The sequence below is a fragment of the Ammospiza caudacuta genome, chromosome 5 (genome assembly GCF_027887145.1).
Source record: "Ammospiza caudacuta isolate bAmmCau1 chromosome 5, bAmmCau1.pri, whole genome shotgun sequence".
Lineage (NCBI taxonomy): Eukaryota > Metazoa > Chordata > Aves > Passeriformes > Passerellidae > Ammospiza > Ammospiza caudacuta.
The window spans coordinates 2,859,098-2,878,390 of record NC_080597.1 but is presented as its reverse complement, the minus strand read 5'-3'; the positions used below and the strand labels follow the sequence as shown (position 1 = coordinate 2,878,390).

The window sequence follows — 19,293 nt, the reverse complement described above, 5'->3', positions numbered from 1 at the left end:
GGAGGTGGCAATGTTATTAAAAAGACCTATTTGCCCTGGCATTTACCTCTGGCATAAGAGCAGCTTAGAAGCAAGCACAGCATTCTGTGGAGAGCCTGTGAGAAATAAATCTCTCCTCTTTTGACAAAGAAAACAGAAGCGCAGAGAAATATAATAATTTTGCCAAGGTTACCTATCAAGTAAAATTCGGGATAGATGTTCATTCTTACATCTGCCTTAAATTCTTCTGTCATGAAAATCTATGGATTTTAACCCCAAGGTTAAAATTCAGTTTGATCTGCAGAGGCTGATGTGAGATTTCCTTGGTAAAAGCTTAAGAAGCAACATCATCTTGCTTAGGGGTTCATTAAAAGGGATTTTACTTTATTCTAAAGTTTATTCAGATCTGGTCCCACAGCTGAACATGTCTCAGCAGAACTGAGATGGACTTTTAGACCTAGATGAAACTCGGTGTCAACTCCCAGCAATGAAAGAGCAACAAGGTGTCTCTAGTGAGATTAATTTCAGCAAGCCTCTGCAAAGCAAGCCAACCCAATTTCATGTAAGTCTCTGCCTCATTTTCCTACTGTGCCTGCCCTCCAGCTCTTCTGTTTTCCATGGTAACTAGGCCAGCTGTCGACTGGGAAAATACCCTGGGGCCATCTAAAAAAGAAAGCTTTTCTCTTACTAATATCTTACAGCAAGCTTTCCTTGGTACACGAGCTTAACTTCAAATTCCCACTTCTCTATTTACAAAGCCAATATTTGAGGGCAATAAAGCAGTGAAATGGAAGGAAAATCAGAACCAGACCAGTATTTAAAAAGGAGAAATCTAAAGTTATTTCCATCTCTGCTCTGCTCTCCTACCTTTGCAAGATGTACTATTGATATGTGTAACATGGAGCAAAAAATTAATAGAGGCCAAGAAAAAAGGAAGAAAAATAAAAACAGAGAGGAAGAAATAAAGCTAGCCTAGAAAAGGTATGAAGATAAAATCTTCTTCTTTACCATGTTAATGCTTGTTCTTTCCTGTCACCATCTTTCATGGTCACCTCTCTTTTAATTAAATTAAAACCTGGTAGTTATCATCCTACTTGAAAGTGATTGCAGAGTAGCCTTAAGCATAAGGAGAGCTGTAATGTGAGATTTCTCCCTTAAAGGACTCAGCATCATGAAATGATGAAAAAGTGTGATTTGGACTCCAAAGACTCCCCCACTGAAAACTCTGATTTTCTCTCTGCTATTCTCTGAGAACAAATGGGTTATTTTTGAAGCCTAAGGGACTGCGTGTCCTCATGATGCCTCTTTGAGGGTTGTCTCCAGTCATTCTCTTGACAAAGTCACCCAGGTAGAGGCACAGAGCTGGCACAGCACGGTGATCCCAGGGTCTGATCCTGCATCCTTTGTTGCTGTGCAGCATTGAGCTGCCACACAGCAAATTGTCACAAAAAGGAGGCTCAACATCTCGCTCTGTCAGATATGAGAGGTCTTGTAATCACACTGAGCTACCAGCATTGCTGAAACATTTACAGCAGTTCCTGCTGGGGCTCATGTTTCCTCCCTGTTCCTGTTAGGCACTGATTTGAATAAAGTTCCCTTTGATAGATATTGGGAAAATAAGATAAGCTGGTCTGCTAGCTTACAGCAGTGATGAAAGCAAAGATCCAGAAGACAGACATGTCAGGAAATAATGTGGAATCAGTTCTTGCTGTATCTGTGCTACCTGTGCTTAAAACACTGTGGCTCTATAGACAGGCTCTTCCAGAAAGGTAGAAGGGATGCTGCCTTAAAAGAAACATTAACTCCCCATGTGTTTGAAACATATCAAATCTCAGACATCCTTCTGCTGCTGTTGGCATCTGAGCACCTTTTCTCTAAAAAATCTGAGACTCTACTTGAAAGAGAGCAGCTTTGAATGTAGATATTGTTGAACAAAGCAAATTCTTGTAACTGAATGCAGAGCAAATAGGAAAATGAACAGCTCTGCAGAGCAAGTCCTTTTAAATGTCATAATATTTGAAAAACCATGTCAGTGTCTTATCCTATTTCCCCACCCCTCCTAAACCAAACTCTTCCTTTCCTGTGCCCAGAGTCATTAAAAAAAAAAGCAATCTGAAAACTCTAGGATTATAAGTAAAGATCTGGCTCAGAATATATGAATATAGTCTGGAACTCTCCTGTTATGAGCATCCTTAATGACCTTGTAGAAAGACAATTTCAGTTTTCTCCCTGAAGCTATTTCTGTGTTAGTATATTAATGTCATGGTGTAACCCCAGATGGCAAGCAAGCCCCACACAGCCATTGACTCAGTGTTCCCTGCAGTGGGATGGGGCAGAGAATAAGGAAAGTGATGAAATCCCTGGACTGAGATATAGAAATTTGAACAGGTAAAGGAAAAACTGTTGCACAGGAGCAGCATGGAACAAGGAATTCATTGATCACATCCGTGGGCAGGCAGGTGTTCAGTGACTCTTCCAAAGTTTCACATTGGTGACTTGGGAAGACAAACACCAACACCCCAAATTTTCCCCCTTCCTCCTTCTTCCCTTTTGTACTTGCAGGGTTTCCCAGATGGAGGAAGGAATGATGAATCTGACTTCATGTTTTCAGAAGGCTATTTTATTATTTTATAAAACTATATTATATTAAAGAATACTAAACCCTTCTAAAGACTACAGAAAGGATTCTTACAGAAGGCTAAAAAGATAATAATGAAATCTCGTGACTCTTTCCAGAGCCTTGACACAGCTTGGCACAGATTGGTCAAAAAGTCAAAATAATTCACATGAAACCAATGAAACAATCACCTGTTGGATAAACAATCTCCAAACACATTCTAAAGCAGCAAAATACAGGAGAAGCAAATCAGATAATTATTGTTTTCATTTTTCTTTGAGGTTTCTCAGCTTCCCAGGAGCAAAATCTTGGGCAAAGGGATATTTCAGAAAGTGTGAATGTGACACTTCCCCATCTTTGTTTGCTGAGCATGATCCATATGGTCTGGTACATCCCTTGGTCACTTGGGGTCAGCTGTCCTGGCTTTCCAACTTTTTGTGCACCCCCTGCCCACTCACTTGTGGGTTAGGGTGAGGAGCAGGAAAGGCCTTGGCTCTTCAAACACTGCTCAGCAATAACTAAAACTGAATTATCAACTGTTTCCAGCACAAATCCAAAACACAGCCTCATACCACCTACTGGGAAGATAGTAAGTTCTACCCCAGATAAAACAAGCACTACTTAAAAAAAATAGCCAACAAACAAAGTAAAGTTACCAAAGTACTGTGGTGTAACTCTGCATTTAATTCTGCATTTTTGTGTACATTTGGATTGCCCAGCACATGCAGAGCCATTCAGAATTAGTTCTGTGTCTTACATTGTGTTTTATAGTGTCATGAGGGATTTTTTTTTTGTTCAGCTGTGAAGCTAATGGGAACCACAGATGCTATCCAAAGCCATTTTGATAGACATAAACTACCCAAACAATAGGCAGTTGAAGAAAAAACATTTTCAGTTTCTCCTCAGTGTATTGCTGTGATAACTGTGGCCTAAATTCAAAAACAGTACAAAGCTTTGCAAGTCCATTGGCTCTCATGGACTGCTTCATCTGAATTAATTTTGCATTTTATTTATGTAGTTTGAAAGAAGAAGAGCTTAGTCACCTCCTGTATTCAATTAATTGCTGGCATATTGGACAGCATCCCAATAAAGCCATTGGGTCTGCTTATTTTAGTGGTGATTATCCCATCTAATCCCATTCCCTGCTCACTCCCAGTGCAGCTCCCCACTGGGAAGAACACAACAATTTCTGTTATGCCTGGAATGAATGGTGCATTTCAGTTCCTCTGCATGAATTTACTCTGAACTCTCACAGTGACAGATTGTTGGAGAATTTCAGGCTGTGCTGATGCTGGTGTAAGATACTGCATGAAATTCTGACAACAATACGTCATTTGTTCTGAGGAGAAAATCTGCAGCTTTGGAAAAAGCACAGACAGGGACACAGTCATGTGAAGAAGGCACTGGCAAAAATGGAACCAGACTTTTCAAAATTCATGCCAGACTTAAATGCCAAGTTTCTTGTTGAATGGAAAATAATACTGTCCAATTGATAATGTTCATGAAGATATTAAACACAATGCTTTTGTTAAACAAAATTCTTTTTTTCTTATTTCCAAATGCAGTTTTTGGAGAGGAGATGTAATCACTCTCTTTAAAGAGGCATATTAATATTTTTTTACTAATACTCAAAACCAGTCAGACCAACAGTTGCAAGTCTGAGCTTAAGTCACCTTCAGTATTTAATGAGACTTTGGTGTGAAAGCTTTTATTTCTGTAGCTTTGGATTGATGTTTTATTGGGGTGGCATCTTTGGTGGACCATACTCAGAGATTCTTAAGTTATCTAAGGTCAGTACTGCTGTACACAAACTGCCACTAAATTTTGTTGTGTTGGTGTTCTGCTGGAGGTTTTGGGTTTTTTTTTCTTTTTTTTGGGATAGTGTGTTAATGAATTTCAGCTTTCAGATCCTACCCAATGAAGAGGAACAGACTAGAAAAAGACACACTTTGCAAACAGTTTTTTAATTTTACTTTTTTTACCAGCTGGAGCAGAAACAGACAGACACTGTTAGGACTGCTTTTTACTGGATGATTCTTGTAGCACTTTCACTGATGTGATCATATCCATTCAACAAATTGGAGAAGACCTTTTGGGGGTGATTGTTTCTTGCTTAAACCTTAGACCAAGCAGCTTCTATCTCTGCTAGTGATACCTGTGCTTTTCACATTATACTTTCAATTAATTCTTGATACAGTTCACTTTCAAGGTTCATTTCATTTCTATTTCACTTTCAAGCTCTTTCTCCTCCAGACAACAGTGGTTTTATCTGGGATTCATTTTCTTAATGCAAAGTGTGTGTAGCTAGCTATATTACATATCAAACAAAACATTTTTCTGCCAGGCAACCTCAGCAGGGTTTGGCACCTTCCCTGCATAGCAGAGCATGGCCTTTGTTTTCACTGATCTGGTAATTTTTTTGTGAGTCAGCAGGACATGCATTCCACAGTTCAGGCATTCAGTGGGAGTGGGAGGAGCTGCCTCGATTCAATCTACTGAATCAAGTGATTTGTCTGAATGCAGATTGTATTGTGGTGTTCATAAAGAACTTTAGGAAGTTAGAAAATAATGGCAGTGTTGTGTTTCTCAAGCCTAACCCCCATGCTTTATATGTCTGCAACTATATTTTGTTGTCAAAGGGAGATCAACATGGTAGACTTTTGTTCTATGCTATAAAAAAATTAGAAAAACAAAAGCAAATTAATCCCATGGTAGGTTAAAACAAAATTTCACTTTAAGCAGAGTTATTTTCTGTTCAAGAGTAATGCTTTGAAAAATGAGTCTATAAAAGCAGCTCTGTTTTATGAGAAGCAGCATGTGGAACTGGCTGCAGGTTTCTCATGTGAGAGAACTGAAAAGCCAAAAGTGGACAGGTGCTTCAAGCAGCTGAACAGCTGCTGTTTCTTCATCTTGGAGACTTATTGGTGACAGAGATTCAGAGAAATAGAATTTCTCTGAAATATTCATAGGAAATGTACCACACTTCACTCAGTCTACTCAAGAAACGTAAACTTTCATTCTCTTCTTGTTCTAGACTAGAAATAAAGATGAAAGATCAGCAGATGAAGCAGAGCTTTGCCTTTTGTGCCTCTCACTTCCTGCTGGCTTTGTTCTTGGTCAAAACAAGGGAGACCAAAAGGAAGTTCAGTCTTTATCCTTCCAGTCAAGTTCATGTCCTTGCTGTGTGTTTCTGTAAATCCATGGAAAATGCTGGGTGCTCCAGTCTCTTGGGAGAATTGCAATTTCTCTTCCATCCTTCTTGCACAGTAACGTCTGCCTCATTGACTTTGCTCCCCATTTTCCCCTGCAGAAACTGTATTGTTCTTCACATGACAGGTGTTTTGTGCTTGTCACCTGTTAGTTTGTTTTTATGTTTGTTATTTTGTCATCTGCCATGTCCCAGTAGTTCCACCCAGAATAGTGCTGTTGTTTCTGTTTCCCTTTCTTTGATTTGTAGTACATAAATTACCCCTTTCTAGAGTTTGGGACTGGTCGTCCAGTGCACTACTAGGGAGATAAAAAAACAGAGAGGTTTTGCAACTGAGTAATTAATTAATAGCAGAAGTTTGGGACTGGTTCTCAAGTGTACTACTGGGGAGATAAAAAACCAAAGAGAGGTTTTAATTGCAACTGAGTAATTAATTAATAGCTGCAGTTTCCCACTCATCCTCATGACCTGTCACAGGGTAGATGGAGCCCTTAATCTTCAGCTGTACATTTGTGTCATCTCTGTCATCCATGTGTCTCTGGGGAACTTTCACTGAGACTTGAAGAGTTGCAAAGCCTGAGTGAAGTCCTATAGCCAAGCCAGCCCTGTTCTCCTGTTTAGGAATGCAAACAGTAAAATGTTTTCTTCAAGGAGCAAAAAATGGAAACAATTAAAAGCTTCAGGCGTAGTGCCACAGCACCATGGCACAATAAAGCACAAAGGACAGATTAGGAGTTTTGCAGGATGTCTAAGGATAATTAAGACAGATGGCAAGCTCAGACACAGAAGCTGTACAGTGGTAGAGAAGTGTTTTGTGTGCTAATCTTTGATATGAGGGGCTGCAGAGAATAATTTTAAAGCAATTATTGCCATAATGAGCAGCAGTCTTGTACCGTTGTTTTCTTCTTCTGTTATCTGTCCTGCCTCCAACTCGGCAAAACAGAAAACAAACAAGAAATGCACCATCAGAACAAGGTCAAGTTTACCAAAGATGGAGAAAAAACCAGAAGGTACCTCAGCACTCACAGCCCTAAGACACCTTGTTTTCATGGTTTGTCTCTGAATTCATAAAACCTTTTGCAGAGTGTAGAGAGTGTGTGCTGGTAGGCACCACTTTTGTGTAATAAATCCCAGAAAAGGACTTGGCAACAAATTAACCAGGGTCACTCTCCTGATATTATGTCCAAATAACCCAGTCAAACTGCCCTGCTCCTTTGTAACGGGTAGGGGCTAAACCTGCAGCAAAACACTTCAAATCTTGCCCTTTTCTTCTTGAGGTTGGAGGTTTTTTTGGTACCAGGTGGTTTGACAGGCTACCTGTGAGCTCATCTGTCCTGTCACGCATCTCTCCCAGTTCACCCTGCTCCCCTTTCTGAGGAGACAAGGAACAGATGTTCAAGCAGCAGCATTGTCTGAGCCACCTCATTCCTTCATTTGTCTGCCAAATCCTACTCAGGGAGCAGACTGTGTCAGCTTCCCTGTCTTCCAGCACCACCGAGGGAAATGAGGCCAGCTCACCTGCTTTTCCACCAGGACCCTTCCTTCCATCCAATCTCCTTCCTTTTTTTTTAAACTTAATTACTCTTTTCTCTATATCTGCTAGGTTAAGCCCTGGTTTTTCTTCTCCAACACAGCAGCCTGACTCAATTCCACCTTCCTTTCCTCCCAGTGGCAAAAATCTCCCAGCCCTCTTGCATTTCTAGGTGCAGGGAACACACACACAGCCCTGCAGCTATGTGTGCCAGAAAATGGGGCTGGAGGCTCCTTGCAGGCATGAGCAGGTGTGTGCAGAGAGGAGGAGCAGCTGCTTGCAGAAGGCAGAGGCATCTTTGAAGGCACCCCTGTTACCTGAATTACTCCATTTCCAGATTTCAGGTCAGCTTCCTTCTGTACTATTTCACAAAAGTGACCTGAGACATTGAGTGTGTCTAAGTTCACCAGGGCTTGCTAAGAATGAGGGTGTTTATCCCAAATCACAGAACCTGGAGGCTAAGGAAGCCTCTCTGTTCTGAGGAGCTAGATGCTCCATGCAGGCCTGGCATAAAGCCAGGCTTTTGTACTGAGTTCTGTCTTGCAGAATCCTCTGAAAATTATCAGGATTTAAACAACTTCACACGCTTCTTTACTGGCACCCTTGGGTTTTAAACCATCCCAGTTTTGTCTTCCTCTGTCACAGCTAGGCATCCTGTTCTAACTTGAAAATTTCATTTGTCTTGAGCACTTCTCCATCTCATAGCTTGAGAAGCTGCAGATTTTCCTATCTCTGCTGAGTTCTCACCATGGCAGGGTGAAGATGTGTGTGCCAGCAAGCTGAGGGGACAGAACTGCAACAACATATTTGTTCATTTGTTGGACAAACATTTCAGGAAAGCCTACAATGAGTCTTCACATCAAAAGCTGTCCTGTGCATGTTCTTTGGGACCACTTTTATAGAATGAATGTAAAAGTCACAGCCAGTAAGTAAAAATTATTTTGCAAAAGGAGGTCTGCAGGCTTTTAGGAGCACACCTGCACATACATCCTCTGTCTTCATGTACACCTTATGCATAAGCTCTCTGAATCTGGCCTATACTCCTTTCTCAGAAAGGAAAAAGAAATTGTTATATCATATGTGTGTATAAGCTTATTTTCTGTAAACACTCAGCCACAAGATTAATGAAAACATGGATCTTCCATGTTGATCTGTGTTATGCAGGGAGTATCTCTGTTTAAAATAGTGAACTGTTTTGGTTTTGCTATTTTGCTTGCTCTATGTGAAGTCCTAAGCCTTTCATTTCAGGGAAATAAAAGCTTGTTTAGTGCTCTCTGTATCTGAGAGGATTAAAGGACATCTCAAACATGAAGAGGTAGCCTTTATGGATTCCCTAAATATGTACTACTGAAAATGGAGTAGGTGAAGGAATATGATTTAGATACTCAGGAGCTGATTGCAGTGCAAGCCTTAGTGCAGACAAGGCTCTGGACCAGCATTTCAAAACAGGTATCACAGTGATAGTTTAGGTGCATTTGTATTTGCAGGACAGAAATGAAAAAGTTCAATCTGACTGTGTGCCAAGAAAAATGCACTTTTTGGCTCCACTGGGACTGAGCTGGGCTTTGCTTTGACAGACTAAAATTCCTGCCCACGTGACAATTTGGACTGTACCAGTGGTGCTTTTATTTAAAGGATAATCACCAATCCTTTATTTAAAGGATAATCACCAAGCCTCTTCCTGCCTTCCTGTTGAAGTGGACTGAGTGTGTTTTTATTTTAAATAGCCTTGTTTGCCTACAGCTGAGCTAAAAGGCAGAGTGTGATGCAGTGCCCTAAACACAGGTTATTTTAGACAGCGCAGGGAATCTGAGACATCTGCATGGCAGTGGCACACAGGAGATGTTGCCTCCAGGGGACCCATGCCCTTCCAAGGCAGCAGCTGGGGGAAGTGGATTTCCTAGGATATCTAAAATGGCATGAGCTATTTACATTTAAGCAGGTGAATCCCATCCTGTGGAATCTTGGGCTTACTCTGATGGAAATAGGAGGGAATATGTTTGCCCACTGCCATGTGTGCAGTGTTCCTCTGTTTGTGAAAGGTTCAGGGTAAGAACACAGCAGCCTCTGTGGGCTCAGATTTGCCTTCCACCAGGCACTGCAATGCCAACTTGTATTTCCTTCAAATCTAAAAAGTAATTATTTGTTTCTACTAGTCTACAGTGAGAAAAAAAAAAAAGTAATTTCTGACTTCTCCAGAGAGTGTTGATGATAAACTTCTCATATTGCTTCCCTTTCATGTCTAGGCATTTCTGATAGAAACACCACTCATTCTTTAAAGATTTTCAAATCCTCAGATGTTCAGAGGTTTTGTGCAACTGGAAAAAATATCACCTACTGATTTCTGAAAACAAGTAGGTGATATTGTTCTGCCTTAAATTATACAGGAAAAGAGGACCTAGAAAAATCATTGCTTCATGAAAGGTCCCTCATCACCAAAAGAGGCATGTGCTGCAGTAGCAATACTTTAATGCCTTATATATGATGATTATTATTATAATATGTCATATATATCATATTATAGATTATATAGATTATATATATATCAGATTTTAACAATACTGTAATGCTTTATATATGACTATTATATGTCATATTTATCATATTATATATGATATTTGAAGGAGTCAAAGTGTCTGTAGAATTATTGTTTTTCCTAAATAATTCCCTTAAATATCAGTGCTTCATATAATTTCTTGTTTTTTGTGATGTGACATATTCATATGTCACATATTAATTTGTGTGATGGGCTTTGAAAGTCAAGAGCTTCTCTGATTTCTGTCCTGTGAAAAATGGTATTAATTTCTTATGTCAGGGAAAGTGCATTAAGATTCAGACATTTATAAGGAATTTAAGGTTTGAGATGTTCTCAAGGGTGAAGCTGTAAGCGGGAGAGTTCACACAAAAGCAAAGAGCAGTTCCCCAGTCCTTCAGGCAGAGGGAAATCCCAGGATGTTAACAACAGTACAGAGCTGGTGGTTCCATCTGCACTTCCAAAAATAAATCACACATTGTACAGAACCTCTGGCCTGCAGAAGGAAAAAATGTCCCAATGATCAATTTGATTTTAAAAAACCCCTAAACTCCCCAGTTTTCCTGACCCAAATAAATGTGTAATTAGAGAAGACTTCATGGTGATAATTGTTAAAAAGAGCATGGGTTTGGCTTTATTTCTGATTTTATGTTGGCAGTAACTCCAGTTCCAAAGCTTTTGCAGGCTTCAGAAGAAGTAAAAGCTGAGTTGTGCTTTAGACCAGCAATTGCCAGTAAAGAAGGGAATAAAATGGGCTCATTTCACTCTTTTTAGCAGTATAGCCAATTTCAGAAATGTCTCCTCAGCTTAAAATAGTGAAAGTTTCTAGAATTGATGGTACATCTGAGACTAAAACAGTCTTTAAATGCACCTCCTGAAAGCTGAAAGATGTGTTTGCTTGTATAAATGAACAGGCAGGAGGAAAAAACCATTTTGGAATATATATTTAACACTGGCCTTCAAAAATGCAACTTCTTTTCACTTTGTTAACTTTTCTTGCAGAAATAAAAAGCAATACAGGAATTTCACTATGTATGACAATAAGAAATGACAGTTTTCTGTTTTTTCAACACATTTGGAATCTCATTATTATCAAATGGAACTTGAGTCTCATTGCCTAGAAGCAATAACAATTTTTTTTTCGTTCTCTGCTGCCCAAATGTAGATTAGTCTGGAGTTTCTTGTTCCTGCTAGAACTGATATATAATAAAATTCATTTTTAGACACACAGATTTTTTTTTCCCCTCCTTCCTTCAGGCTGCTGAAGAATGCACAGAAAGAAGTTAATTTCAGAATGTGGTATAAGAAACTTCTGGCTGCTCTCCAATTCTGTGCTGGACAGACCCTGAACAATGAGTTTTGTAAGGAAGAAAAACTCATCAGAATTCTGGAAGACATTGCCACAAAAGTGAAAGCTGCCACTGACCCAAAAAGAAAGGTTTGTTAAAAAACACTTCCCGCTTCCATCTATGTTTCTGTAGGGAATTTTATTTTTTCTAAAGTAACACCTCTTTCTCTTAATACCCTTTTACATAAATAAACCAAAGACTTAACTAAACTTTATAAATATTTTTCAGCTCTGAAAAAAGGTAACACATAGATATTTAATGGGACATCTCTCATCACTGTTACTCTTGAGGTCTGAGGTCTGCAGATCTTTTAATTCATTTACATTTCTTCATCAGTGGCTTCTCAAATGGGCTTGGAGGTGGCGAGAAATGATGGCAACAAGGCTGAATATCATTTCACTGAGAGGAATGCTCACATTCAGCACCTCATCCCAAAGTATTTGACTCCTGTAGAGCTGCAGCATTTCTTGGAATCTTTACTAGGAGTTGTTCTTGGCAGGCTGGACATATCCTCATTTCTTAGCAAAGACAACCAGAGTGGAATGTAGCTAATATCTGAAATATAGCTCTCAGCAATGAGCACATAGCTGCCGAGATGCCTCCATGACAAACTTGCAGTTGTCTTCTCCAGTGGGTGCATTTTATATTGCTTGGGTACATTTCCAGTTCAGAACTGTTAATTTTCCAGGATAGCTGCTGTTTTTCTGGTGTGTAAAACCGCTTCTTATTGAAATCTCAGCAAGGCAGAGCAGAAAGCCAAATAAAAATATACTTGCCACTGCTGGTTACTATGAACAGTATCATGAATCTTTCTGCCTTGTTAAGGATTCAAAGGTTTTCAAAGGGTTTCTCAGAAAACTCTCAGTGCTGCTACTGAGAGCAGCAAAGCAAACATGGAAGTAAAAAGACAAAAATATTTGCAGAAGGAAAATCCATGCAAAGAAGAAGAAATAGTAGTAATACATTATACATTACTAATGCATAATTCAGATTTCAGAGATTAATCTCAAGGCTGCAGTTACTATGATACTGAGAAGCTCCCAAGCCTTGCAGTTAACAGAATTAGGCAAGGGAGATCACAGTGTTGAAGCAACAAGCAACAAAATGGGAAGATCTTAGGAAAGGCAAAAAATCCCATGAGATACAGCAGAGCAATACAAGGCTAATTGAGCCCTATTGAAGGGTGCTGAATCATAGAATCACAGAATGGTTTGGGCTGGAAGGAACCTTAAAAATCATCCAATTCCAACCCCCTGCCATGGGCAGGGACACCTTCCACCAGACCAGGTGGCCCCATCCAGCCTGGTTTCACAGGTAGAGATTTTTTCTGACATCCAATCTAAACCTTCAATCTGAAGCCATTCTCCCTTGTCCTGTCACTCCATGCTGTTGGAAATAGACTCTTTCCATCTGAACCTATGGGGCAGTATGAGCTGGTGGCACATGTAGGCAGAAAAGGTATCAATGTGGAGTAAAATTAAAATTGCAGCTCTTATTTTTAATACCCCAGTGTGACCTCATTTGCTGTTGTAAGGTCCCACGCATGCTGCCAGCTCTGGAAATTGCATTGCTGGTTTAAAGTAAAGAATGACAGTAAAAAAAAAAAAAAAAAAAAATTACAAAAGAGAGAAAGAAATAAAAAGCTGGATTTTTTTATCCTTTCATGCTGCCTTAATGGTTCTTGTGCTGCAGGAGGTGTTGAAGGAGGAGCTCAGCAGACTGCAGCAGTTCTTCCAGGAGGTGAAGCTCTGCCGGCTGCCCCTGAACCCTGCGCTCGTTGTGCAAGGCATAGAGGCAGATGTAAGTGGGGTCCATTACACCTTCACTTTTGGGTTGTAGTCTAGAGGGGAGAAGGAGAGAATGCCTGCATGGAAATGATCAGGAAATTATCATAGTGACGTAGAGAATAAACCATCTTGTTGATTCACACCCAGCCTAATCTCCTTCAAACCTTTGCCTTTGCTGAGGCAGAGGTGATGACAGGATGGATGGGATGGCTGCTGCATGTTTGTCACACCAGCCAGAGACTGCCCCTCTGAGCAGCCCATCCCCAGCTCAGCTGCCCTGCTGTGCTGTTGGCATTGGCAAGGACACCTGGGAGCTGGGACCTGGTTCCCACTGCGGGAATCCATAAAATCAGAGGGTTTTGGGAAAGCTGCAAAAGGCAGGCCTCAGAGACAGCAGAACTGTGATTAGAGCTAAGCAGGAGCCATGAGATTGGTCAGCAGAAAAATTATGTAAAAAGTAGAAAAATAAGGACAAGTAGAACAATGGTCTGGTTATTAACACTTGTATAGAATAACTCCCTAAGCTGCAGAAAAGTTTATCTAGTGAGATATTAGGAAGTTCTAAGCTTAATAATGGAGCTCTGTGCATTGTGTTTTAAGGCTTACAAGCAGGTATTGTATTTGAAATAGGCAAGCACTGTTTAACCAAAGATACCTGTGCTTATAGTGGCTGGAACTACTGTCAATGTGGTTTTGCTTTGTGTGAGTGGTCAAAAAACGTATTAAGTAAGTTGTAACATTCAGTTCTTGGTCTGCTGCCTGGGCTGTGAGCTGCTGGCATCTTCCCATTGTCATAACCATGCAATGAGGCTGGTGCTGGAAAATAAAACAGCTCAAGCCACGTTCCTAGCAGTCCTGTCCTGTTTGTGATTTGTACATAAACCCCAGCTGGCAATACCCACCAGGTAGCCCTTGGTGTTTTCCCATCCAAGACTCTCCCATGTCAGTTATGGGAGCAGCAAAAAGTCTGGTGCCAGTGTCTGTTTGCTGAGCTGACTGAGAATTGCTAAAATGTTAAATATTCATACTAACTTACATGTCTCTATGACCCCTATTAAACATGACTTAAGGATAAAGGAAACAGCAATGCTCTTCAGTGTGACTTGACTTTGACTGCAGTACTAAGATTCAGTTATTCGTTGTTCAGAAATATTTTCATAAACAACAAAGAGCCAGGACTTAGCTGATTCATTCTGGAGAAGGAAAATGTATCCAGCATGAAGAAAAATAAAAACCTGAACAGCCATATATATTACCAGTTATAACTGCCTAATTACAACACTTTGTGCTCTATTTTTGTTCTCTGGCTCATTATCCATTGTAGACCTGATTCTAAGAGGTGCTGATCCCTTCAATTGCCTCTGACCTGTGTTTCTCCAAGTAATTGCTATCCAGCCTTGATCTGGCTGAGAACTGAGGTCTTCCAGCACCCCACAGGCTTGGGCAAATTGTGTGTGATAAAAGTCAGAAGGATGTGAAGCCTGCTGCTGTTCCCTGCTTTCAGGCTTTTGGAAATAATGACTAATGGAGAGGTATCTCACCATAAAGTCATGCTATTTATACTGCACCAGCTTGGCTGGACAAAATATTTAAATCTAATATCTGAAGAGGTCTTTTTGTTTTTTGGGTTTTTCTCATTTTTCTTATATCATTATAGGCCATTATCTTTCTATAAATACATGTTGTTTCTTGATTGGACTGTACGTCAGTATAATCATGCAAATTAGAACTTTTAAGTGCTTATAATTACCTAAATTTAATTCATTTTGGTGTCATCTATTGATTTTACCAGTAGCAAGCCCTGCTCACAGCCCCATCAGAATCACATCATCCCACAGGAACCTTTCAAGCACTCTCTGAGACATTTCAGTTGGCAAAATTCCGACTGAAATGGAATAATTTCGGTGGTGGGGGATCAGAATTTCATTGCTGATAATGGCTCTGGCCCATCCCAGAGGTCTGCTGTGGCTGAGACAATATTTGGCTGCTGGTGCCATGCTTTGAGATGTTCAGATGAAAAGCTGCAGACAGCTGTGTCTGGTGGAGCTCAAATTGAGCCTCCCTTGCACTGCAGCCTGTAAGGACAGCAGCAGCTCTTGTGTGGTGCTCATTATTTCCACAAACCAGGCCATTAATTTACCATTGTCTCTAGCTGGTTTTGAGGGGTTTCCCCACCACCTTTCTTTGGATGTTTTTAATGAGGGTAATAATTCCACCCCAAACTCTCACAGGATTTGCAGTGCTTGGCTCATTAATGCTTTTTGAAGCCCTTTGAGGTCTTCAGGTGGAAGGAGCTGTAGAGCATGAAAGTCAGTTTGTGCTTAATTAAGATAAATCCCACATAAAATAGAGCATGATTTTCAGAATTTGCTGTATCCTCAGCCAGAGTGAGGTAATCAAAGAAACTGGCAAATTCTTGACTTCCATGTCTGATTGGGCAGGGCTGGGGTTTTTTCAGAAAACAATGAGACCAAAGGCTTTTCAATGCTTTAAAACTCATTAGATCAGTCTTATATAATTCATCCATCCAGTTCCAAGCAAAGCTTATTGTTGATAGGCCTGAGTGAAAATGAAAGAACAATTAGCACATAAAATATTATCTTCGTGTGGTCTGATATTTAAGTGAAGCAGATTGTCTGGAGACAAGAATTTCTTGTTTTTCAGACCCAGTGAAACAGTCAATAATATCAAGAATTATTTATTTTTGCTCCCACTGCTACTGAGCAGTGTTTAAAGCTGGAATCTTTTTCAGAGGTATTGTATTAGCCTGCTGTTTTGTTTATGTGACACTGTTGTTCCTCTGTCTCATCTTTCTTTCCCCTGCAGTCATGTTCTTATTTTACATCCAATGCCTTTCCCTTAAAAATCTCCTTCATCAATGCGAATGCTCCAAGTGGAAACATCAATGTGATTTTTAAGGTATGTTTTTTCCCCACTCCTCAGGTCTTTTGGTATGGAAAATGATCATTTAAAATTCACCTAATTTATATTTTAAACCTTAAGTCTGAGAGTAGTTGATTTAGCTCTGCTGCTTGTTTATCCCTATTATTTTTGACACTAGAACTCTCAATGAAACATGTTGAGGCAATACACTGAAGTGTCACCTTTTTGATCAACAGAGAATCAAATTATAGCAGTTTTTTCCTTAGTGAACACAACTAAACTAGAATATAAAGTTCATATTTTAAACCTAGTTTATTAACTAGGGCAGGTCTCAGAGAAGAGATAGATCAGAGTGACTGAACCCTCAGCCTCATCCATATGTCTCTAAAAAATCAAAATACTGGAGTGTTAGAGGCTCCATTTGCCACACAAACCTAATTCTGCCCCTGTGAGCCAGTGTGGGGGAATGGGCTGAGGAAGGTGGAGCTGGAGGAGGCAGCAGAGGAGCTCTGTCTGATTGGAGTTACTTGGAGGAACTGACTCAAAATAAACTCTGCTTTATTTTGCAGTTATCACCTAGAAAAGCTTCAGAGTTCAGAACTGCACATCCACAAAAGACAATTTTAAAGTTAGTTCTCTTTTAAAAGAGCAAAAGTCTTCCATAAAAGTGGATATTGGTTTCAGAGAAGACCACTAGTTCATAAAATGGCTGATGGGTAAAAAATGGTTGGTTGCCAATGGCATTATTCTTAGGTATTTTGCAGAATCATTTGCCAAACAAGAAATCTAAAAAATTGATATAGATAAATTTTTTAAAAACCCAGATTCTATACTGTCTTAAATTAACTTGCCCTTTAGAGCAGCTGTGATTCTCAGAAATAGAAGTAAGCTTTCCAGGCCTGCCAAGGGGAGAAATTAGCAATTTTGAGTTTTTCTGAACATTTAGAAACCTGTTTCATGTGCTATTTCATCTGAGACTCAATAATAAGTAGCAGGTTCCTACCTACATGAGCTAACACCTGCTCAGGGGCTTTTAAACAATTGCATTGGTTCTTCTCAAACAATTTTTTCTACCTAGTAATGTTCAGCAAGCAGCTCATTGTCCAGTTGCCGTAAAAGTATTTTAGCTGCTGTCACCTTCTCCTGTCAGCAAAACATTGTGCTAAAATACCTTTTGCTTGTACTATAGTTCCATTGCTTATTCATGACAGATAACTCATACATAAATGATAAGGGTATCTTACTAAATTGTCAATTGTCTTCCCACTGTATATGTGAGGGAAGGTAAGTGGAGAGAATAAGATATTTTTACATTTTTAGGTGCTAAGAAGAATTAATTGGAGTCTTTTGATGAGAGAAAAATAGATTCAGATATTTGGTCTTTTTAAAATGAGTTTGTCTCCTCAAGTACTTTCCTGGGAGTAAATGTCTGTAGATTGGAATACTTGTGTAAAAAGAATGTAATGAAAGGATAAGGCACTTAAAATACCAATAAAAATTATATATTTTACACGGAGTGGGATGGGGGAAAAGAGAAAATCAGGGCTGCTGTTTTCGCAGGCCATTTACTCAGCCATGGTTGAAAATAATCTCTTCATTAATTCTTGTGGCTACAATTAAAGCCCCATTTCCCTGAGATTATTGTTTGACTAACTCCATGGGGAGAGGGGTCATCACTGCTTGGAACTGAATATTAATCACATTATGGATTAAATGTAAATTTGTGATAAAGTTCCCTTGCAAATACCAAGTTGTGAGGCTTAATGTGAGACAAACGCTGTCATTTGTGCACAGGGATCCAGCATTAAGGAGACTTTAAAATGTAACTAAATTAGGATCCTAGCTCTGGATTAAATTTCCAAATTCTAATAATTACATAGGAATAACAAGTAGAAAGGCCACAGTTAAGCAGGGATCATTTGTTACCATCTCAGTGGCTGCCAGAACTGTCTCTGTGTGTGCCATCTACTCTGTTCTCTCCTGAGATTATTGAGAGGTAAGTAGGAAGTTTGAAGGAAAACAAGACAGAGTTACTGAAATGAATGTAGCTGCTCTGGTGGGGAAAAAAGTCCCAGTTAAATAGGACATTATTTCTGTCTGGTGTTGAAGAAGAAAACTGAATTTCATGTGCAATTTTCACAGATAGGTGATGATCTACGTCAAGATATGTTGGTTCTGCAAATTGTTCACCTGATGGACAGCATTTGGCTCCAAGAGGGACTGGATATGCAAATGATCATTTACAGGTGTTTATCTACAGGGAAAGGACAAGGTCAGTCTTAAATTACAAGAGGAGCCTGTATTACATTATTCGTATTTCATGTAAACAGTGCCATATAAGATTTATTTATTCTACCTCTCTAGAACTCAATGGATTTTGTAGCAACTAGAATTTTCCAAAAGCTTCAACACTGTCAGCTTGCAAAACATCCATAAATTCACTTATCAAAGAGAGGGCTTTGGAGAAAATTGGCCATAGCTACTGAAGTTTTAATCCAGTGTATTCCGGCATAGATGCTTAAATGAGCCTAGATGCATGTGGCTACACAAAGTACCTGCAGACAAGTGATGACAGCTTTGTGCTGTTGATTTTGAAATATTATTCTTGTGATTTATGTTGCTTAGGGCACGCCTGACTCATCTGAAAGCTCTATTTCTCTCTTTTATGGTTGTTGTAGCAGAGCTGTAGCAGGGATACCAATTGCTTGCTGTAGAAATCTGCTGACAGCAGTAAGCTGCCTATATTTCCCTGACCAAATCTTCTACTGGAAATAATCCTAGCTCAAAGAGAAGGCTGATGTATCCAGATTACCTGCTGTACAAAAGCTATTAAAATAGAAAAATTAAAAGAAAATCGTTGCTCTCTGAGCCACAAAGTGAACATGAGAGAGGAGGAATGATCTAAAGGAAATAATAGAAAAGTATAGATGAGTTCAGACACAAGGCATGTGGTGGTGGTGACCTGGAAAAATCTCCTCCCTTCTTTGTGGGATGGGAATCAAAGCTTGAAAGCTTCTGCTTCAAAGGCAGATAATACAAGAATACTATTTCTGGACATGACATTATATATAGACTCTTCTATATACTAATGCTTAATTTGATGTTTGCCAAGAGAGATACAGGGATCATCTGCAAATAATATTCTCTCCCTGACAGTCTCTTCCTTCCAGCATTATAGCTGCAAAAACCCCTCAGTGGCTCACAGATTTCAACTATGTCTTTCCTTGCGAGTTCACATCAGTGCTAAGATAATTGATTTACAGTTAATTATTAAGGATAAAGATTTACAGTTAATTATTAAGGATAAAGTGACATGCCTGTGGTCACATAGGGCACGTGTACCCCAACCTTAGGGAGCTTTGGGGTTTTTCAAGTCCTAGGCTAATGACCTCCTCCATGGCCACCA

General features: G+C 39.7%; 1 protein-coding gene across 1 annotated transcript in view; it reads left to right on the top strand.

Annotated features, from left to right (window-relative positions):
- PIK3C2G (phosphatidylinositol-4-phosphate 3-kinase catalytic subunit type 2 gamma) overlaps positions 1-19,293 on the top strand; it is a 242,221-nt gene that overhangs the window by 152,049 nt on the left and 70,879 nt on the right. The window contains exons 20-23 of the mRNA XM_058805171.1: positions 11,126-11,306; positions 12,910-13,017; positions 15,831-15,923; positions 18,030-18,159. Coding sequence (XP_058661154.1) covers positions 11,126-11,306; positions 12,910-13,017; positions 15,831-15,923; positions 18,030-18,159 — 512 coding nt within the window. The remainder of the gene's footprint in view (positions 1-11,125; positions 11,307-12,909; positions 13,018-15,830; positions 15,924-18,029; positions 18,160-19,293) is intronic.